Here is a 23,656-nt window from a genome sequence, read left to right on the forward strand (position 1 = left end):
TAGCACTGATGTAGTAAATCCAGCTTCACAATATACATAAATCCTATTATTATTTTACATAGAAAGAAAAAGTTACCTCCTTATCACCATTAGAAACTTTTATCATTCTATCAACATATTCACGGGCTTTGTCCTCACGACCAAGATGCCACAAAAATAAGCCAGCAAAGTACAGAGCCTGCTGTCCTGCTGTTTTACGTTGCTCCTTCATTTTTGTATCCAACTCTAGAATAGCATCACGATCTGAAAAGGTTTTGTTTAGATCCATTATTGATAGTGTCTCAAAATATTACAGGAAAGTAACACATAAGGTAACGACTTCCAAAGCAAACATTGTTTTCTGTATCACACATTGATAAGTGCACAGGTATTCCCTCCCAGTTAAAAATATTACTTGGACACAGAAGAGGGTTTCCATTAACATTATCATTCTGTGATTTGAGCAAGAAATCAGCTATTTGTCAAGCTTCAGATTTGTGGCTGCAAATTCTGTCAGGTGAACATAAACTTATCACATATATATCAGCATCCACCAAATAAACAACTACTGCAACTCAGTCTTAAAATGCTGAACACAAGAGGATTTAGGTCCAGAACCCATAGAAAATTTGTAATATGTTTCTTAACACTAAAGCTCATTTTCTTATATTCCAAATTTTATCATCTGTTGCCCTCATCAGGTTAATTCCATATAAAAATGTTTGATTTGGCATGTGGGACTTAATGCCAAATATTTTCTTTTGCCCGCATTCTTTTCTGGTCCTCTTTTTAGGAACCATTAAAATCAAACGTCCAATTCTTACTGCTATGATTTTTCTCAGAGGGTCTTGAAATGAATTATAAATTTACTGCCCTACAATATTAGTCCCCAGAGACTGAAATAAGAGTGAAGTCATTAGTCAGAGCTGTTTCACATCACATGGATTAAGTTGTTAACACAAGTTATAAATCCACAGTCAGGAAGACATCACTGCAATAAATTCATGACAATTCAGCTTACCTGACAGACTAAATACGCTTTTGAACATATAATTCCTAGCAAAATAACCCAGTCTTCAGACTGGGTTAATACAGAATTAGCAATATTTATCAAATCCCCCAGAAAGTACCATTGTTCATCTGATTTTTTTCTTTATTCATGAGGTCAGTGTAACTTGAAAGACAGTAGTACCTTGGATTTAATTTCCTTCTAAACATGCAGCTCTGCTCAAAAGAGCTGATGAGGCAATAGCAAACAAGAATCAGAAGCTTGCAACTATTTTTTTCCCCTCTATTTCCTCCTTTTCACAGAAAGTAAGTCATTTTTTTAGTGTTTTAAGACAACACTGCTTTTCACAGCTTTGTATTTTGGTGGTTTTGTTAAGTTTTGTTAACAACATTTGTTATTTGTTAAATTTTACTCAAAGTACTAGATACTAAGCCAAATGCAATGCTGGGGTATACCTTTTGTAGTTCAGCAGAATTAATCTACAGATCTCAATTCCTAACACACATCTGTTAAAAAATATAAACCATTACCAACTTAATTAGCATACCAGGATTAGGGCTCATTTTGTGAGCGTAAATCAGAGCCATCAACACACACAGTGACACTTCCTGTTTGTTTTTAATGGTCTCTAGTTGTCGAATACCCTCTTGGATGTCACCTAATGAAAACAAGAGCAGAATAGGTTATAACATCTTTCAAGATCAGCCTCAAGGACTCCTGATTCCTTTTACTTATCTTTTTTCATCACTAGTTCATTTTCACTTGTTTATGCAAGTCTTTCAAAGAAAAACGGGAAACAAAAAGTATTTCAATGCAGAGAACTTGAGGAGTTATGAGCTAGTTCTGTCAGCTACCATGAAAATTAAATCCATCATTATTACTTGTTATGGAGCATTGGGCTGTTCGTTTATATAGCCAGGATTTTTCACTTGCCTTGTTTAAGTGTTCTAAACATCTAGAAAAGAAAAGGTCTTCAAAAATAGGAACGCATGACTGTAAACCAAGAAGTATCAGGGAGCAGGGGAAGCAATGCAACATCTCAAAGTCTCCTGACTCTCTCCTAATCACTTTCCACAGCCCTCCTCCACTTTAGAGTACTTGCTAGTATTACATAACATGCCTGAAAAACCCGGTTTATCTAGATAAACATCTCAAAGCAGTTGAATATCCATGAAGATCCTCCCAACAGGCATTAGCTGTCAATTCTCTAGATGCAGACAGATACAGTAAGGTTAGGCACAGCTGTATTGAAGGGAAGAGATATGAGGTGGAACCAGCAAATTTATCTTTGTGATACAACGCAACAGGCGTATGGTTGGGTACCAGGTTCCCTCCAAGAAAATGACCTGACCAACATCCACAGAGCCACTAGATGAGACAGAGCATCACCATTCCTCACCTTGGCACTATGTGTGCTAAACCTGTATCATTCCAAGTGTGCATACATGGCGTGGGGGGAATTGCAACTACGTAGTGCTTGTATGTGAGCTACTAAGTGCAGGTGATCTCCTCATCACGGAGAGCATTCAGACCTCGCTGACGTTGTATTGTTTCCATGCAATATCCTAAAAACCGAACCTTGCCGTGCGAGGCAGGCCGGAGGAAGCACGGGCCAGCTTCCCCCTCCCGCCCCGCGTTACCTGTCCTCAGGTCGCCGTAGGCCCGGTAGAAGTGGAACACGGTGTGGCCGCCCAGCCGTCCGAGCGCCTCCTCCGCGGCAGCCCGCAGGTGGTGGAAGTAGCCCTCCTGGCAGTAGTAGCTCAGCAGCGCCTGCGGGACACACGGCCGCGGGTCACCCGGACACACACCTCACCCTGGGGCGGCCCCGTCCTCAACTGCCCGACGAGACCGCCCTGCCACCCCCCGCCCCCCGCAGCACGCACCCGCAGCCCCTCGGCGTCCATCGCCACCGCCGTTGCTACCCAGTGCGGCCGGAACGGGCGGGGAAAGGCGCAGCGGCACGCGGCCATTGGCTGGCTCGCAGCATTACGCCCTACCGTTAGCTAGAGGAGAACGGGGGCGGGAGAGACACAGGCGGAAATACTGCGCCCGCTGCTCCCATTGGGCGCTCAGGGGAATCGGGGCGCGGCAGAGGCGGACACTTGGAGAGGCTGCTGCCATTGGGTGTTACCGGGCGGGCGGCAGGCGCTCAGCACGCCTCGGGGGTGGGGCGGGAGTCGCTGCGCTTGGCGGGTTCGGATCTGTGGAGAATGGCAGGCGCGCCTGGCCGCGCAAGTTGGCAGGCAGAATCGTAGAATCAGAATTATAGAATCATAAAACCATAAAATCATAGAATCATTAAGGTTGGAAAAGTTGATAACTACCTTTCAGGTAGTTGTAGAGAGCAAGGAGGTTTCCCCTGAGCCTCCTCGAGGCTAAACCACCCCAGTTACCTCAGTTGTTCCTCACAGGACTTGTGTTCCCGGCCCTTCACCGGCTTTGTAGCCCTTCTCTGGACACGTTCCAGGGCCTCGATGTCCTTCTTGTAGTGAGGGGCCCAAAGCTGAGCACAGTGCTCGAGGTGCAGCCTCATCAGAGCAGAGTACAGGGGGACGATCACTTCTCTGCTCCTGCTGGCTGCACTATTCCTGTTGCTGGTCAGGATGCTGTTGGCCTTCTTGGCTGCCTGGGCACACTGCTGGCTCATGTTCAGGCAAGCGTTGACCAACACCTCAAGATCCTTTTCCTCTGCACAGCTTTCCAGCCACTCTATCCCAAGCCTGTAGTGTTGTGTGGAGTTGTTGTGGCCAAATTGTGGGATTCAGCATTTAGCCACAGAATCAGAGAATCATAGGTTATTAAGGTTGGAAAAGACCTCCAAGATCATGTGGTCCAACTGTCCCCCTTCCACCAATGTCACCCACTAAACCACGTCCCTCGGTACCACATCCAACCTTTCCTTGTACACTCACAGGGATGGTGATTCCACCACTTCCCTGGGCAACCCGTTCCAATGCCTGACTGCTCTTCCTGAGAAGAAATGTCTCCTAATTTCCAACCTAAACCACCTCTGGTGCAACTGGAGACCATTCCCTCTAGTCCTGTCACTAGTTATCTGCAAGAAGAGGCCTATACCAGCTCCTTACAACTTCTTTTGAGGTAGTTGTAGTGAGCAATAAGGTCTCCCCTGAGCCTTCTCCAGACTAAACCACTCCAGTTCTCTCAGCTGTTCCTCACAGGACTTGTGTTCCCAGCTCTTCATCAGCTTCGTAGCCCTTCTCTGGACATGCTCTAGGGCCTCAATGTCCTTCTTGTAGTGAGTGGCCCAAAACTGAACACTGTACTTAAGGGGTGGCCTCACCACAGCAGAATACAAGGGGATGATCACCTCTCTCGTCCTGATGGCTACACTATTTCTGATACAAGCCAGGATGCCATTGGCCTTCTTGGCCGGCTGGGCACACTGCTGGCTTATGTTCAGGCAAGCGTTGAACAACACTTCTGAGAGGTCCAAAACAGAACACAGTACTCAAGTTGCAGCCTCACCAGCACAGAGTACAGGTGGATCACCTCCCTGGTCCTGCTGGCTACACTATTCCCGATACAAGCCAGGATGCCATCGACCTTGGCTGCCTGGGCCTACTGCCAGCTCATGTCCATGGGAGCATCAATCAGCACCCCCAGAGCCCTTTCCTCTGCACAGCTTTCCAGCCACTCTATCCCAACCCTGTAGTGTTGTGTGGGACTGTTGTGTGGGACTGTTGTGGCCAAAGTGCATTTTGCCATGTTGAACCTCATCCCATTGGCCTCTGCCCATCAACCCATCCTGTCCAGGTCTCTCTGAAGGGCCTTCCTATCCTCTGGCAGATCAACACTTCCCCCCAACTTGGTGTTACCTACAAACTTACTGAGGCTACACTCAATTCTCTCATCCAAATTATCAATAAAGATATTAAAGAGGATTGGCCCTAACACCGACCTCTGGGGAACACCACTGGTGACCGATGGCCATCTGGATTTCACTCCGTACATTGCTACTCTCTGGGCCTGGTGATCCAACCAGTTTTTAACCCAGCAAAGAGTGAGCCTGTTCAAGCCATGGGCTGCCACCTTCTCCAGGAGAATACTATGGGAGACCATGTCAAAAGTCTTGCTGAAGTCTAGATAGACTATATCAGCAGCCTTTCCCTCGTCCATCAGGCAAGTCACCCAGTCATAGGAGGTCAGGCAGGACTTGCCTTTCATGAACCCATGCTGACTGGGCCCGATCCCCTGATTGTTCCATATATGCTGCATGATTGCATTCAAGATGACCTGTTCCATCACCTCTCCTGGCAACGAGGTCAGGCTGACAGGCCTGTAGTTCCCTGGTTCCTTCTTACATTCCTTTTTGTAGATTGGCATAACATTAGCAAGTTTCCCAACATCTGAGACCTCTCCAGTTGACCGTGACTGCTGATAGATGATGGAAAGTGTCTCGGCAATGACATCTGCCAGCTCCCTCAGCATCCCTAGGTGGATCCCATCTGGCCCCATGGACTTGTGACAATCCAGGTGGAGCAGCAGGTCTCTGTTTCCACCTGAATCATGGGGGTTTCTTCTGCTCCCTGTCCGAGACTTCGAGGTTGGGAGGCCAAATACGCTGAGGATAACTGGTCTGACTATTAAAGACAGATGTAAAGAAGGCATTGAGAATCTCAGCCTTTTCCTTATCCTCAGTAGTCATGTTCCCCATCACATACAGTAGAGGATAGAGATTCTCCTTGGCTCTTCTCTTACTGTTAATATATTTATAAAAATGTTTTCTGTTATCTTTTACCATAGTGGCCAGGTTGAGGTCATTTAGGCTTTCTGTTTTTTCCCTACATATGCTAGTGAGTTCCTTGTGCTCTCCCCGAGCTGTTTGTCCCTTTTTCCACTGGACATAAACTCTCTTTTTCTTCTGGAGACTCAACAAAAGTTCCCTGTTCAGCCATGCCCCTCTTCTTCCCCTCCAGCTCAGCGTACAGCACACAGGGACAGCTTGCTCCTGTGCCTTGAAGACTTCCTTCTTGAGGAGTGTCCAGCCTTCCTGAGCCCCTCTGCCCTTCAGGACTGACTCCCAAGGGACCCTCCCTACCGGTGTCCTGAACAGTTCAGTCTGCCCTCTGAAGTCCAAGATAGCAGTTTTACTGACATCGCTCCTGACTTCTCCAAGAACAGAGAACTCTGCCATTTTGTGGTCACTCTTGTCACAGCTCCAACCACCACATCTCCCACAAGTCCTTTTCTGTTCATGAACAGCAGGTCTAGCAGGGCACCCCACCTTGTAGGCTCACTAGCCAGCTCGATCAGGAAGCTGTCTTCCATACACTCTGTAGCTGCACTGTCCTGGCTCTTCAGGCATGGCTGGTGAGGAGCCACCTCAATCCTGATCCCTAGAAGCACCCTTGCTGGTGCTGCAGAGCAATGCCTCAGCCGCTGGGCCTAGGCCTGGGCCTGAGGCCTAAGCTCAGGTAGATGAAGGAAGCAGTGGGCTAAGAAGGAATTTCACCATAAATGCCATTTACTTGCTCCCTTGAGTATTTACATCAGTTACTGTCTCAGCTTTGTGATATTTTTTACCTTCTTGCTTTTTTTTTTTTTTTTTTTCTTCTTTTGGCTGGGCATAAAACTAACTCGCCCACACTCCAATACCACAATATTGAGCACTTCAAGCTATGTAAAGCTTCTCTCTAGAAATGAAATAGCAATAGAATAAAATCAAATACAGAAAGCTATTCTCCTTTCTTTCCTTATGGTGAATGAGGAAATTTCCAGTTTTCCACCTGACATGGAGTCACTGTCTGTCATTTCCAGACACCACCAACAATCATTCCTAAATAACTTTCCTTTAGAATGGATGTCTTGTCCATCTAACATGTAAGCGAAAACCACCAGTAATGCTATTTAATACAAGGAGGCAAACCAGTCTTGCACTGAATCAGTAGATGACAATGATTCTTCAAGAGAAGACAGCTTTCAGAGTAAACTTTTAAAATCAATTCATCACATACAACTCTTTCTAGTTAGTGTGTGATGGAGTACATAAACACATAAACTTTCAAGAAATACTTTGCCTGTACTGAATAATGTTTCAGCTTCTTTAACATTGGTAACCTAAAATAGATACAAGAAACAATTATTCTTGTGTTGCCATTACCTGCAATCTGCAATCATAGTGACATAATGCTAATTTATCTTAAAAGCTACCTCCTTGAGAAAAGCAAAGTTTTAAAATGTGGATACAAAAGTAAATAATGTTATTCAATTTACTACCAATTTTTGAAGCGGTCTGTTCTTGTTGGTTTGTGGATAATTTACATACTGTCCAAGGTAACTTTTTAAAACATATTTTGTCTACATCTCAATCTGAATATATATATATATATATATATATATGTATTTACTTTGATAAGCTTTTCTACCAAAGTTTTAGACTTTTTTATTCATAATTAATTTGAGAACAACTTTAAGGAGAAATTGAATTATGTACATGGGAGAAACACTTTTTTTTATTCCCTCAAAAGACCTGTAACAAGTTTCAGGAAAGATGAAATTTTATTTTCATGTTAATAACTCAGGCATGTGGATTATGATAGCTCACCGACTAGTTTTATACTAAGTTCAGCGTTCAACACTGACTTTTTTCATTGTAACACGTAGGAGGATGCAATATAAAATAATGTAAGCATATAAAATTAATGTCTTCATAAATTCACTGAAGCAATTGATAAGGAATAAGTGACAGCCCCACTTCCCAGCTGCATTTGCTTTTGTCAATATGAGTATTGAAATGATGATGACTGAAATATCACAGACAACATCTTCTAGGAAAACAATGGTTCAGAAAGGTTCTTTAAAAAAATCTGAGAAAAAAAAAAAAAAAAAAAGGTCATTTACTACAATGCTGGTTCACCTTTTTCAGAAATGTTCTTGAATATGAGATGTTCCATGTTCTGTCTGTGAACAGCCGTTAGCAAGAATAAATTGGTTCTCAGGGCCAAAGTTGGGAATACCTTGTATCTAGTACTATTTTCAGTCCTCGTTTTCTCTTTGTAAGTTCAAGAATGTTCAGTTTTTCACATTCCTGTAAATGCTGTGAGCCTCCTAGGATGCATTCAGGACAGCTCTAATATTTGGCTGTTGATGACTCCAGTGCATGGAGTGGCTCCATTCACTCATGGACTTAATCTCTGCAGTATTACAGAAATATGCAGAATCATTGTATTCAGTGTCTAACATGCAAAATTAGAAATTTTTGGAAACATACCTTTTTAAAATTAATGTCAGATAATAAAGACAAAAAGAACATACAATAAAAAAATGTAATCTTTATTATTTTGGCGCATTAATGATGTTATTTAGCATCAGTTAGGGTAATAGTAGCATTTTCCTGCATGCAGTTCACTAATATAGTATTAGTCAATAATCTTAGTAAAAGTAATCTATATTTAATTTTCCTGTGTAAGAAACATAAAATGTCCTGATGTGTTTGATTATACAATTTTGCTACTTTCTCTTTGTGAAAAAATACTGTGGACCCAATATAACATTTAGAACTGTTCTAGTGCAGTGTGAATAATAATAATAAAAACATAGGTGAGTAAATATGAGGAAAAAAAAGATTCTGTGAAAGGAATAGTGTATCTGAAAACTTGTGATGCAGGCACTGCTTAGACATTCAATTAAAACTTCACATCTCTTTTCAACTCAAAAAAAACAACAACAACAACAACAACAAAAAACAACTTAGAGTTTTAAAAGCAAATTATGAACTTATTTTGCAGAAAGTATTGACATGTTTTCAAATACAGTAAAAAAATAAGACAGCTATCTGTTTTCTTAGTCACATCTTGTTCTCTGGAGTTCTTCTGTGGAAAAGTGGTATCAACAGAAAGTAAAAATAAAATGGTGTGCCATCAACCTGAAGATAAAATTCAGTTCTTGTTTTATGTACATAATGCTGAAAAATAAAATAAAATGATTTTTACAGTATTTATATTTGCTTATAAAATTCTAATATTATTTTCAACAGGTTTAGTATTTTTAAACATCTGTACAGTTTGGATATACACTATATGCTTTTCACTGAAAATTCAAAAATGTAAACCAAATAAGCTCCTAAACAGCTGCAAAATATTGCTTAATGGTATGGAGGAATGAGGTCTCATTGAATAGTTTATTTCATTTAGTTCTGATGTATGGCTTCCCATATTTAAGAATCCTGGACAGTCAAAGGAACAGCAGCATAGGCAATATAAACATGCACTGATAGCATCCAAACTATCTATAATGGTAGATAATACGTAGTTTAACCTGTTGAAAGCTTGCAGGCTACACTTATTGTGGTACATATTTGATGCAATAAATGTGCTCAGGTCATCATTATCTGTTTGCTCAAACATGCACCACAGGTTAAAAATTACTATTTACATAGCAGAGGGCTTTTCTTTAACATACACAACATCAGCCTTACTGAGAGCTGAAGATGGCTAAACAATACTGCAGGATAAAGCAGAACAACGTTACAAAGGGCTCTTTCTTATTATTTTGGCGATTTGAGGGCAGGTTCATTTTGTATGCAGACGGACATTTGACAAATACAGAATCTGTGACTCCAGACCTAGAAAGAAGTTTGCATTGTCTGAAACTTAATGGTCTGTGCAAAAAAAAAAGTAATAAAAAAATATGGATTTACTGTTCTTGTGAGTTACAGGGGACTTTACAGGCATACCAAGACTGGTTTGGATGTGATACAACATGAATACATTAATTAAGCACCTCAGAATTTATTATTCCTTTCCAGAAACACTGAGCTAAAATCAGTTGTTCTTTGTGACTTAATGTTATTTTCATGCATGATCTATAAGTGCAGCATGCCTTCATGCAAATCATTTCTGTGTTTATATTAGTCGCATAGTAGAACACCTGGCTCTTATACCTGTAAAGTAGTGCTTGACCTCCTTCCCCAACAGAAGCCCCATTTACAAAAATAGTCACAACATATGAATAAAAAAAAGATGAATCCACCAACAGAGATTTGTAAAAATATGACATATGTGGCAGTTGAAATGCAAACAGTGGATATAGTTATTGTATTGTTTTATGCTAAACACACAACTACTTGGTTTGCACCCCTTTAGCTGGTCCCTACAGTCTGAGTAGCCATTTTTTCTCTCCTCTTCAGCAGTGTCAGCTGGTAGTGAGAACAGTAACCTCCTGTCAAGGTTGTTTCCCCATGTCATGGTCACAGTTACTGACGAGGGGTCACTGTCTTTTAATAGGCACTGACCTTTAATGTACAGTATATTTGTAAAAATTGTCAGTTTGGCATAGACCTCCAGCAGGAGTCCTGTTGACACAAACACAATACCCTTACAGGCTATGAACTGTTTTGTACATAGATTATTTTGCTTGCTATTTATTTTTATTTCTGAACATCTTTGTCTTCCTTTTCATGCTTTTCTTTGACTAGCCTTGTTACACGATCATAAGAAGGTGGACAAACTGCTGTTGATGCGGTTATATCAGTTTTCTCTGTAAATGAGTTTTCATTTAACTTGTCAATAAGGGTTTCATCTTTCATACCCTGACCAGCTCCTCCTTCCATTTTGTTTTTGTTATAGATAAAGGAAGCTTGTTTTACTGTTCGTTTTAAAAGGTGACGTCTGTAAGCACGCTGAATAATGACAGCAGATACTTCTTCTTGTTTTCTTTTTAATGTTGTTGTAATTGGTTCATAGGAAGCTTTTGAAGGGTTTGATGCCATAAATCGGTCTTCCATTTGTATTCTGAGGGCATCCATCTCCCCACTTTCCCCCAAGACACGCTTTGTGAAAGCAAACAAGATGTCAAGGCAGTGAATTCTGTCACCGCTTACCATGGGCAGATCCATTGCAATAAGCTGGACTTTGTTTGGTTTGGGTAGGTGAAGAGGTGGATCAAGTGCTGCTGCAAAATCAGACAGTTTCTCAAATTCCATAAATTGTGTTGCATCTGGATCAAACTTCTCCCAGACTTCATAGAACATCTCAAAGTCATCCTCACTCAGAGGCTCAGCACTTTCTTCAGTGGCAACACCAAAGTTCTCCAGAATCACAGCAATGTACATGTTCACCACTACCAGAAAGGATATGATGATGTAGCTGACAAAGAAGAAAATCCCAACGGAAGGGTTGCCGCAGTCTCCTTTAACAGAGCTCCCTGGATGAGGTTTCTCAGGGTCACAGTCTGGCTTCCCACTGTTCAGAATTGGGGCTAACAAACCGTCCCAGCCAGCAGATGTGGTGATTTGAAATAGGCAGATCATGCTGTTGCCAAATGTTTCAAAGTTGAACATGTCATCAATCCCAGCTTCCCTCTTAACATAGGCAAAGTTGGACATGCCAAATATCGCATAGATAAACATGACCAGGAACAGCAGCAGGCCAATGTTGAACAAAGCAGGAAGAGACATCATCAAAGCAAAGAGCAGAGTGCGGATTCCCTTAGCGCCTTTAATGAGACGCAGGATTCGACCTATTCTGGCAAGTCGGATGACTCGGAACAAAGTGGGGGACACAAAATATTTCTCAATCATCTCAGCTAAGAACATACCTAAAATAGGGGGGAAAATAAATAAATAAATAAATATATAACCAGTATTGCCACTTAATCTCCATATTATAATGGTAATTTAGAAAAATAGTTTTAAAATTGACGTTTTGTGTACCAATTAAAGATATTCCATGTATTCTTGCATAATTTCTATTACCAGTTATACTTAATATCTGCTTGTGCAATATATGTTGAATGATTACAGTTATGATAGCTGGATTAGGTACGTTAACAGATAAAATGAAAACTTGCCTGACAGTTACAAACCTTGCAATGGCAAAAGCCAACTGCATAGCTCTATTGAGTAAAAGTTCACATTATATTTATTTGACTGTATTTTTAGATTAATAAATACAACTTACCTACTATTGAGAGAATGACAACTACAAAATCAAAAATGTTCCAGCCTATAGTGAAATAATAATGTCGGAGTGAAATTAATTTCAGGACACATTCTCCAGTGAAAAGGACAATAAATACCAGGTTTATCCAGTATAAAATATTTTCCATTTCTTTACTCTGGTCATCAGTTTCTACCATCATGGTAACCATGTTAAGACAGATAAGAATCATGATGCTGATGTCAAATGCTTGTTGTGTCACAAAATCAAAGACCATGCCTTGGAATTTGTTCTGAAGAGAAAAGGAAAAAAATAAATAATTCAATACAAACTGTAATTGTTTTTCTTTTCCTTTTAGAAGAAAGTAGAAAAATATATGTAGTAAAGTGAAGCTTCTATGAAAATGTATCTAGGTAATTTAACTAGAGTAGTCAAATCAAAGTGAATACAACAGTTTAGTTCAGTCTACTTTTTTTGTATGCTACCTGGCAGAATCATGAAGTTTCTCTCTGTTGGGTTCTGATTTCACTGTTACTTTTTTTTTTTTTTTTTTTTTTTTTTTTTTGTGCAAGCTTTTGCCTCATACACTTTCTGTTCTGTGAAACACATAAGACTGAGCCCTTACAGAAAAATAGAGAAGGAGATCATGTGATTAAACATGGTCCTTCCTTAAAGCATAGCCATGAAAATGGATCCATGGAAATCATATGATCACTTTTAATTTTGTGTTGTAACTTCTGCTTGGCTTTACTATCTTACCATTCCTTTTAAAATTACTTCAAATAATTGAATGGGAAAACATTTAGCTTAGTCCAGACTACTTTTTGTTTTTTACTGTGAACATTTACTGTTGCTTTTTACTGTGAACATTTTTGCTTGAAAATTTCAGGAAACATTACAGCAAATCCAGCAAATATATTAAAAAAATCATCAAATGGTTTCAAAATACAGAGCTTTTATAATGTATTATGACTGATGGATCATAAATCCAGAGAGTGTTAGGTAATTTAAAATGACAATTTTTGAAAGAAGATATGTTGCTTATAGTTTGCTGAGCGAAATACTCATTTTTCCTGACTGATAAACCAGCTAATGGTAATTTGTACATGCATAGAAATTGGCTCTCTCTATATCAGTAAAAATTTGCTGTTCATAAATAGCTATTGGCCTGATATATAGAAATAATTTTACCCCTGGTCTTGGTATAGGTTTTTGTGGTTTTTTGGATCCCAACTTTTTCATTGCATTGTAGTATTTCTTCTGCTCTTCTGTCATAAATATGTCTTGACCTCCAAAGTAAAAACATGATATCAAATCTGGTTATAATCACATTTATATTCAGTGCTGAATTTTTTTTAAAGTGAAAGGTGATTAATAACATATAATTATTATATACGTGTTACTGTAAGGGCATAAGTATAAACTGACACTAGGAGAATGATATGCACAAGCTTGAATTGCTCTTACCAGTAGCTATCTTCAGTTAATACTAATGAAGTACTATGAAGCTTAGTTAACCATTTACTAAAGTTTTAGTTTAAAGCTTCATTATATCTGGAGATAGGCCTACATACACCATCAGAAATGATAAATAGGACATCTAACTCAATTACATACATAGGCCCCGGTATTTTTTTTTGTCAGACTTTTAGTACCAGACACAGACTAAGAAGTATCATGTCTGACAAAGGTGACTCCCTTTTGTAACTGTTTTGAAATGGCTTCTTGGCACAATGCCTCTAAATCCAAACATTTTTTACCAGGGCTAGTCATTTTTGTACCAAAACAGACTCTAATTCAATTAATAATGACTTTCTAAAAATCACACCTTATAGAATATCCTGAGTTGGAAGGGACCCATAAGGATCATTGAGCCCAACTCCTGGCCACACAGGTCTACCCAAAAATTCAGACCATATGACTGAGAGCACAGTCCAAATGCTTCTTAAACTGACAGGCTTGGTGCCGTGACCACGGCCCTAGGGAGCCTGTTCCAGCATGGGACAACCGTCTCAGTGAAGAACCTCTTCATGATATCCAGCCTGAACCTCCCCTGTTGCAGCTTGACACCATTCCCTTGGGTCCTATCACTGGTCACTAAAGAGAAGAGATCAGCACCTGCCCCTCCACTCCCCCTTGTGAGGAAGCTGTAGGCTGTGATGAGGTCTCCCCTCAGCCTCCTCTTCTCCAGGCTGAACAGGCCCAGTGCCCTCAGCCGCTCCTCATACATCTTCCCATCTAGGCCCTTCACCATCTTTGTAGCCCTCTTCTGGATACTCTCCAACAGTTTCACATCCTTTTTGTACTGTGGTGCCCAGAACTGCACACAGTGCTCGAGGTGAGGCTGCACCAGTGCAGACCAGAGTGGGACACTCACTTCCCTCAACCAACTAGCAGTGCTGTGCCTGAGGCACCCCAGGATATGGTTGGCCCTCCTGGCTGCCAGGGCACACTGCTGGCTCATATTCAGCTTGCTATCAACCAAAACCCCCAGATCCTTCTCTGCGGGGCTGCTCTTCAGCATCTCGTTGCCCAGTCTGTACGTATAGCCAGGGTTGCCCCATCCCAGGTGTAGGACCCGGCAGTTGGTCTTGTTAAATGTTAAACCTGAAGGAACATCCTTCTCTCAAGAGTTTATAAAAAGTACTGTGTATTAGTAACTTATAGGTAGCTGTTCGCTATTGAATAGGCAAATGTTGGTCAGTCATTTAGAAAATCAAGATTAGTGACTAAAGACATAGTTGTTTGGATAGATGTACTTATATTACAAAAAAGTGGATTTTCATGGAAGTTATCATGATTGTCTTGATGGTTAAAATGCCCCAAATACTCCAGGTAACCTGCAAGAAGATTCAATGAGAAAAATGGTACCTTACACTAATCCCTGCCAATCCTTTTCCACATGGTTGGATAAAATTCCAATATTGTGATTTTCTAAGTGTGGAAAAGATTTCTGATGGATTCTGAAACTGAAACATTCAGAACCAAGCCAGGCAGTGTTTAAAGATAATCTGACTAGATCATAATGTCTTCAGAGAATTCAGAGGTTGTTAAGTAATGTTTATATCCCTTCTAGAATCAGACTGGGCATGCTTTTCTTTTATGAAAATTCAAGTGGCACAAATATTTCAAAAGACAGATGATGTTCATTGGTGCTCAGGGATAACCTGTCTTGTAAAATAAGAGCAAAGATAAAGTACACATCTTTGCAATGATTTTGGTTACGTGCTTTGCGGTAGAGTTGACATCCAAATGATCCAAAGGATCATTCTTCTAAGTAAAACAGGATAGGCTTGATTCATTTCACAGAATAACAGAATCACAGAATTGTTTAGGTTGGAAGAGACCTCAAGATCATCAAGTCCAACCTCTGACCTAACACTAACAAGTCCTCCACTAAACCATATTGCTAAGTTCAACATCTAAACATCTTTTAAAGACCTCCAGGGATGGTGACTCCACCACTTCCCTGGGCAGCCCATTCCAATGCCTCACAACCCTCTCAGTAAAGAAGTTCTTCCTAATATCCAACCTAAAACACCCCTGGCGCAACTTTAGCCTGTTCCCTTTCATCCTGTCACCAGGCACATGGGAGAATAGACCAACCCTCACCTCTCTACAGACTCCTTTAACGTACTTATAAAGAGCGATAAGGTCACCCCTGAGCCTCCTCTTCTCCAGGCTGAACAAACCCACCTCCTTCAGCCGCTCCTCGTAGGACTTGTTCTCCAGACCCCTCACCAGCTTCATCGCCCTTCTCTGGACTCTTTCGAGCACCTCCATGTCCTTCTTGTAGTGAGGGGCCCAAAACTGAACACAGTACTCAAGATGTGGCCTCACCAGAGCTGAGTACATGGGGACAATCACTTCCCTAGACCTGCTGGCCATACTGCTTCTTATACAAGCCGTATACCGTTGGCCTTCTTGGCCACCTGAGCACACTGCTGGCTCGTATTCAGCCGACTATCTACCAACGCTCCCAGGTCCTTCTCCACCTGGCAGCTTTCCAACCACTCATCTCCCAGTCTGTAGGTCTGCTTGGGGTTATTGCGCCCCAGGTGCAGGACCCGGCACTTGGCCTTGTTGAACTTCATGCAGTTGACCTCAGCCCATTGGTCCAGCCTATCCAGATCCTCCTGCAGAGCTTTCCTACCCTCGAGCAGATCGACACACGCACCTAACTTGGTGTCATCTGTGAACTCACTGAGGGTGCACTTGATCCCCTCATCCAGATCATTGATAAAGATATTAAAGAGGACCGGACCCAGTACTGAGCCCTGGGGAATGCCACTAGTGACCGTCCTCCAGCTGGATTTGACTCCATTCACCACAACTGTTTGGGCCCGGCTATCCAGCCGGTTTTTAACCCAATGAAGCGTACGCCAGTCCAAGCCACGAGCAGACAGTTTCTTGAGGAGAACACTGTGGGAAACGGTGTCAAAAGCCTTGTTGAATTCAAGGTAGACCACAACCACAGCTTTTCCCTCATCCACCAAGCGTGTCACTTTGTCATGGAAGGAGATCAGGTTCGTCAAGCAGGACCTGCCTTGCATAAACCCATGCTGACTGGGCCTGATCACCTGGTTGCCCTGTAAGTGCCGCGTGATGACACTCAAGATAATATGCTCCATGAGTTTCCCTGGCACTGAGGTCAAACTGACAGGCCTATAGTTTCCCGGGTCTGCCCTCCGGCCTTTCTTGTAGATGGGCGTCACGTTTGCTAGCCGCCAGTCAACTGGGACCTCCCCTGATAGCCAGGACTTTTGATAAATGATGGTAAGCAGCTTGGCCAGCTCCTCCGCCAGTTCTCTCAATATCCTCGGGTGGATCCCATCTGGCCCCATCGACTTGTGCACATCCAAGTGCCATAGCAGGTCACCAACCATTTCCTCATGGATAGTGAGGGCCACATTCTGCTCCCCATCCCCTTCCACCAGTTCAGGGTACTCGGTATCCAGAGAGCAACTGGTTTTGCCGCTAAAGACTGAGTCAAAGAAAGCATGAAGCACCTCTGCCTTTTCCTCATCTTTCATAACTAAGTTCCCCCCACACCCAGTAAAGGCTGGAGATTCTCCTTAGTCCTCTGTTTTCCATTAATATATTTGCAAAGACATTTTTTGTTGTCTTTGACGGCAGTAGCCAGATTGAGCTTCAGATGAGCTTTGGCCTTTCTAATCTTGTCCCTGCACTGCCTCGCAACATCCTTATAGTCCTCCCGAGTGGCCTGCCCTCTTTTCTAAAGATTGTAAACCCTCTTTTTCCTGCTAAGCTAAAGCCACAGTTCTCTGTTCAGCCAGGCCGGTCTTCTTCCCCGCCGGCTTGTCTTTGGGCACGTGGGAACAGACCGCTCCTGAGCCATTATGATTTCCTTCTTGAAGAGCGCCCAGTCTTCCTGGACTCCTCTGCCCTTCAGAACCACCTCCCAAGGGACTCTACCAACCAGTGTCCTGAACAGTTCAAAGTCAGCCCTCCGGAAGTCCAATACAGCGGTTTTACTGGTCTCCTTCCTGGCTTCTCCAAGAATGGAGAACTCTACCATTTCATGGTCATTCTGCCCAAGACAGTTTCCAACCACCACATCTCCCACCAGTCCTTCTCTGTCTGTGAAGAGAAGATCTAGCAGGGCACCTCCCCTGGTACGCTCACTAACCAGCTGTGTCAGGAAGCTATCTTCCACGCTCTCCAGAAACCTCTTAGACTGCTTTCTCTGGGCTGTGTTGTGCTTCCAGGATATATCTGGGAAGTTGAAGTCTCCCACGAGAAAAAGCGCTGACGATTTCGCAACTTTTGTCAGCTGCCTGTAGAACTCCTCATCCTGGTTCGGCGGTCTATAACAGACCCCCACCAGGATGCTTGCCTTGTTGGCCTTCTCGCTGATCCTAACCCATAGGGACTCAACCTTATCATTCCCAGCCTCAAGTTCTGCGACATCAAAACTCTCTCTGATATAGAGAGCCACACCACCGCCCCGTCCATGCTGCTTGTCCCTTCTGAAGAGCCTATAGCCAGACATTGCAGCACTCCAGTCATGAGAGTGGTCCCACCACATTTCCGTGATGGCAACCAAGTCGTAGCCTGCCTGCCGCACGATGGCTTCCAGCTCTTCCTGTTTGTTACCCATGCTGCGTGCATTAGTGTAGATGCACTTCAGCTGGGCCATTGCCTTCTCTCCCAGCCTTGCCATTGTTCCCCCTGGCACAGCTCTAACAAGCCTTGTTTCAGCCCGGTCCCCCTTCTCACCTAGTTTAAAGCCCTCTCAATGAGTCCTGCCAGCTCCTGGCCTAGGATCCATTTTCCCCTTAGAGATAGAGACCCGTCTGCGGCCATCAGGCCGGGTGCTGAGTAAAGCACCCCATGGTCAAAAAAACCAAAATTTCTGTGTTGGCACCAGCCTCTGAGCCACGTGTTTATCAGGTGGGCTTTCCGTGTCCTCTCTGTACCCCTCCCTCAGGGATGGACGAAAACACCACCTGTACTCCTGCTCCATCCACTAACTATCCCAGTCCCCTAAAGTCCCGTTTTATGGTCTTCAGGCTTCTCTCTTCAACGTCATCACTGCCAGCCTGGACTATTAAAAGAGGATAATAGTCAGAGGGGCAAACCAGGCTGGGAAGCTTTCTGGCAACGTCCCTGACCCTGGCCCCAGGGAGCCAGCAGACTTCCCTACAGGTAGGGTCAGGCCGACAAATAGGTCCCTCTGTTCCCCTGAGAAGGGAGTCGCCCACAACAATCACCCTTCTTTCTTTCCTGGTGGAGGCAGTCCTGAGGCGTGGAGTCAACTTCCTCGCCCTAGGCATCCTCCTGGGCAGACTTTCTACCTCTTCCTCAGCTACCGGTCTCTCAAGCTCCAGGGCCTCAAACCTGTTGCGTAAGGGCACCTGAGAAGGCGGGGCCAGTAGGTGGGGGGGGGGCATCGCCTGCGATGTCGAGCAGGGACCTGTCGCCATTCCTCCTCAACTCCTAGGTCCCCTGTCTCTGCCCAACAGCAACAGCGCAGGGGGCCACCCCCATTTGGGGTGTCTCACCCCGGTGCCTGTCCTTCAGGCCATGCAGGGAGTCGCTCCACAAGTCTATCTCCCATTCACACTCTGATATCCCTCAACTTCTTGACCTCCTCCTTGAGTTCTGCCACGAGGTGGACCAGGTCATCCACCTGCTCGCACCTCACGCACGCAGTCTCTTTGCTCCCTGCAGGTGGTAGCAACAGGCTCAGGCACTCCCTGCACCCAGAGACCTGAACTGCTGCAGTTTTGAGCGGGCAGTCGGTCTGGGTGTGTACAGACTTCCTGGAGAGCGCTGTGCCTGGTGTACACCATTGCAGCTGAGCTAGCGCTAGACCGCCATTAGAGGAGGTGTTTGTATGGGCGGAGGGGAGCGCTCTGCCCTTCCTGCTCACCCTGCCTGCGCGAACTGCCGCGCCACGCCCTAACGGCCGCACCACGCCCTAACTGACACACCACGCCCCATTGCCAGTCCTGTTCGCCATGCTTCTGGTCGCTTGCGCTCCCTAGGGGTGGCTTTTGAATGGCCAGAGAGGAGGCGCTGCTGGCTCCGCCTATACCTCCTTCTTGCCTCCTTCACCTCCCTCACTAGGGCTGCTGGGTCCTGGCAGCTCCCTTGAGTGGGCTTGGTGCTGGAAAAATTAGCCCTGCCTGCCTGATCCCCTGCTCCGATGCATTATGCATCTGCCCTGGAGCTGATCGCCAATCGATTATTTGATAAATATTAGGTGTATAGTCAACTTGAATCCTGCCTGATTTTGTAGCTCTTGTATTTGCTTAGTCTTTCCACATCACATGGAAGTACTGCAGATGAGTAATGTTAAAAGTTCACTCAATATCTAAAGTGCCTGTAATTTATGGAACTGACAGAAAATGTCATCTAGGTCTCATTGCCTTATGATCAGTCCTGAGATAAAGCTAACCTTCACAGAGTTAATACATTAATAGAGACAAAGATAACAAACATCACGGTTTTGAGCTACAGAACAATTTCAAATGTAACCTGGAAGATGGAGAATTTTGGCATAGGCAGATATTTTCTAAAAATCAAGAAGACAGAATTGGGAAAAATGTCATAGTCATCAAATGTAGGTGTCTGTGATGTAGACATTTATCCAAGAAGTTGATTTTAAAGATAAGCAGTGAGATTATTCAAATCTGCATTATGAAAAAGTTAAAAAATGCCCCAAGGCAGTTATAAATCACTCCTCTAATGTGTAGTTTCAGATTGTTCAGTGCCACAAAACAGAACTTGTGTGAGCCATTGAATACTTGGGATCATTAAAACAGCACCTGCAGTAGTGTGATGAAATTATGCTTTATTTTTCACACCTAAGTAGCCACTTTTTGTGTGCTGATGAAATCTCTACAAATCACGGCAAAAAAAAAAAAAAAAAAAAAAAGGAAGAAATTATGAATGCTTTAATGTAGAGGCCTAAATCAGGGGTTTGATCCCATAACGATATTTTATTTGTTTAGGCATGAAAAAGAAGATGACTTGAGGAAGACTAAACTGGGCATTGAAAACAGAAGAGTGTGTCTGATTCACTACAGTGTAAAATCTTACAAAGTGAATGTATACAACACCTTTTATACCCCAGTATTCCTCAGCTTTTAAAATTTTGAACAAACCTTAGGTGTACATTCTATGTATCATGTACCTGCTGAAAGGCAATATTCTGTACTATATTTAGAAGAGAAATGAAACAATACTTATCTTCTTTTTTTGCTGATTGAAGTTATCAATAATGACACCAATGAACAGGTTCAGCGTGAAAAATGACCCAAAGATGATAAAGATGACAAAATATAAATACATATAGAGGTTGTCTTCATACTTGGGTTGCTGTAATACCTGAGGAAGAAAAAAAAATAAAATAAAATAAAATAAAAAAATATATATATATATATATAATTCTTACAGTTTCTGTAGAAAATTCCAACTGAACAAGCATCAGTCTTGGACAAAACATCCTTTATATCCTTGTCACTTAACAACAATGTATTTTTGTCCATTCCATCTATTACTGACAATATCTGGCAGTTTGCATTCAGTTTGCTACCACAATTTGCTACAGCAGAATCTCATATTAGTTCATTTAAATTTGTTTCATTCTATTGTATAGAAATTAATTGCTTTTGGAAGATATATATATGCTTGCTAATAGGCAGACCTTTAGAAAAGAAAAAACCAAACCAAACCAACCAACCAACCAACCAAACAAAAAGATACTTTAAAATATTTGGAGTACTTACATCTCTTGAGTCAATAGCTGCATACATAATATCCATCCAGCCTTTAAATGTAGCCTGTGAACAGTACACACCTATTTAGGCATATAACTTTAAGAAAAATCATATAACTATTACTGGCAACTGAGTACAATACCAGGAATAACTAGTATAACATAAAATTTCTCAATAATTCTGTCTCCTGGTTTTCCTCAGAGGTGCTTATAAGATACACTGCTCTTTATTCCCCCCCCCCACCCCCATTTTAAGCAGTAAATGTAATTAGGTTACTTCTAATTATTTATTACAAATGATAGAATGAAGTATCATTCTGCAGTATCATTTTAGTGGATTAAATGCTTATCAGTCATATCAATGGGAAAGGCTATATACAGCTGAGAAATAGCCTTTTATAACACATTTGACACCAATGAATACTGATGTGTAGTTCCTCCCCCTCAAACCAGTTAGAAAGGTTGGAACCAAAGATTTGATCAGCTCAGAAAAAATAAGAATTTTATGTTACTATCAATGAGAATTTTGATTTTTATCTACTTTAAAAAATTATCTTATATAGTAATCCTATATTCACTTTTCATACATTTTAGTTTTTTTATAGAGGCTGTATCCCTCAGATGTTTCAAAATGATCCATTAAAAACAGGATGTGTTTTCTGTGCATCACAGGCTTCATATGCCTTATAGGTGGCAGCACTGAGTGAACTTTTACAGCTATTTCCTTTGCCCCAAATCTGTACATTTTTATATTTGACAACTAGTTGTAGATTGCTTCATCTGAGTGTTTGAAACAGAAACTTATTTTCTCAGTTGTGTTTGCAGCCTGAGGCTGCAGATCATTGGTTCCTTCATATTCCTTTCCATAGAGGTTAGTTGCAGAAACAAGCCTGGAAGGGAATGCTCTTCATGTTTATTGCTATACCTCCATCATCTTCAGGTTTCATTTCTAACAGAGGTTTCAAAATGCTTTGCTTATGCAGCATACAAAGCAGCTGGCATTACCCTGAAGTGAACTTAAAATGAGAAGGAATTATTTTCTTAAAGAAAAGGAGGTGCCTCTTTCAAAATAGTAGAATAATAAAAAGAACATGATTTTCCTGAGGTGCAAATTGCAAATCCACTATACAATGACTTCCACATTGGAGGCCAACAAACACCTCCCCCCCCCCCCCAAAAAAAAAAAAAAAAAAAAAAAGGTAATTCAGGCAATTTACAGTGCAATGGTGAAATCAAAATGTAGTGTTGGTGGAACACTACATCTGAAACAAGCGTTATATAACTGAAGAATGTAAAGTCCATGTGGAATATTAAGATTGCAAGGGATTGCGAGTGGTAGGATCAGTTTTATTTATGTAATTCCTAACAGATGTTTAACTTGTTCTCAAAGACTTTCAATGATCCACAACCTTATCAAAAATATTCCAGCACTTGTCTTTATTGTTTCCAAATATCTAAATCCTCCTGTTGCCAGTTAGGGCTGTAACTTCTAATAACCCTTACGGATGTGAAGAATTAATCATCCTTTGTGCACCACCTTTTACTTCTTTGCAAACTGATTATTGCTGCCTTTCTTCTTTAGGTTGAATAATCTTCAGTCTTCCTTCCATCTTTTCACGTAGATCTTAGTTTCCAAAACTCAGATCATTCATTTTCCTCTGGGCTGTCTTTAAGTTCATCTCTTGAAATGGTAGCCAAACATGGACTCAGTATTTTAGATGAGGTCTTAATAGATCTAAAGAAGTCAGGATGATTAATTCATATGTTTTACAGACACTACTTTTGTTTCTGTCTTGGTATATCATTTGCATTTCTTGGAATGTCATGAGTTTGGTTGAAATCAGCACTTTGACCTGAAACACTAAATGGAAATAATAGGCATATTTTTATACAGAAAAGATGACACAAGTGATAGAGTGGCTCTTCCTTGAAGTGTGTGCTGTTGTCACTTATTAATACAGATTATAGTTATTGCATATCAGGCAAACTGATTTTTTTTTTTTTTTTTTTTTTTGTAAATTAATCAGTGTGGCCTAGAATAACTAGAGTGCAAAGAAAAAAAAAACAAAAAAACCAAAAAGACAAAAAAAACCCTGATTTTAAAATATCAAGTTGCATCATCATTAGTAAAGAACTCAATATGTGTCAGTCAGAGCAAGGAAAAGATCTGAAGAATTATCAGAGCTGTTGTATACTGTTGTATACTCCTTTTTATTATTAAGAAGGCAACTTGAAACGACTGTAGAGAGGGAAAACTATGAGGATGGCATTACTTTCTTGCAGTTCAACCTTTCTAAAATAAAATCTGTGCTTTCAACAACTCACATTCACAAAACCATAAGATTTTACCATTCTTGAAGAAGTGAGAAAAAAAATCCCCCAAATTAATTAATTTTCAGTAATACGCTCCCTCATCATATTATTTTCCTTCTTAATTCCTTCTACAAATCATTAGGAAACTGACTGTAGTCACTTTGCATCATTATGCAAAAACATTAGTCAAGAGTTTAGTTGTGAAAAAAA

General features: G+C 41.8%; 2 protein-coding genes across 8 annotated transcripts in view; both read right to left on the bottom strand.

Annotated features, from left to right (window-relative positions):
- TTC21B (tetratricopeptide repeat domain 21B) overlaps positions 1-3,031 on the bottom strand; it is a 34,835-nt gene extending 31,804 nt beyond the window's left edge. The window contains exons 1-4 of the mRNA XM_027462030.3: positions 2,872-3,031; positions 2,629-2,758; positions 1,536-1,646; positions 77-243 (exon numbers count right to left, since the gene is read on the bottom strand). Of these exons, the coding sequence (XP_027317831.1) occupies positions 77-243; positions 1,536-1,646; positions 2,629-2,758; positions 2,872-2,958 (495 nt within the window). The 5' untranslated portion in view covers positions 2,959-3,031. The remainder of the gene's footprint in view (positions 1-76; positions 244-1,535; positions 1,647-2,628; positions 2,759-2,871) is intronic.
- A 5,229-nt stretch (positions 3,032-8,260) lies between these two features.
- Positions 8,261-23,656, bottom strand: part of LOC101798680 (sodium channel protein type 1 subunit alpha) — a 100,976-nt gene continuing 85,580 nt past the window's right edge. For all 7 annotated transcript variants that reach the window (XM_072040907.1, XM_072040906.1, XM_038182201.2 and 4 more), the window contains 5 exons: positions 21,144-21,197; positions 20,605-20,742; positions 13,078-13,182; positions 11,908-12,178; positions 8,261-11,545 (listed from right to left, as the gene is read on the bottom strand). In XM_072040907.1, coding sequence (XP_071897008.1) covers positions 10,377-11,545; positions 11,908-12,178; positions 13,078-13,182; positions 20,605-20,742; positions 21,144-21,197 — 1,737 coding nt within the window. In that variant the 3' untranslated portion in view covers positions 8,261-10,376. The remainder of the gene's footprint in view (positions 11,546-11,907; positions 12,179-13,077; positions 13,183-20,604; positions 20,743-21,143; positions 21,198-23,656) is intronic.

The sequence above is a fragment of the Anas platyrhynchos genome, chromosome 7 (assembly GCF_047663525.1).
Source record: "Anas platyrhynchos isolate ZD024472 breed Pekin duck chromosome 7, IASCAAS_PekinDuck_T2T, whole genome shotgun sequence".
NCBI classification, from domain to species: domain Eukaryota; kingdom Metazoa; phylum Chordata; class Aves; order Anseriformes; family Anatidae; genus Anas; species Anas platyrhynchos.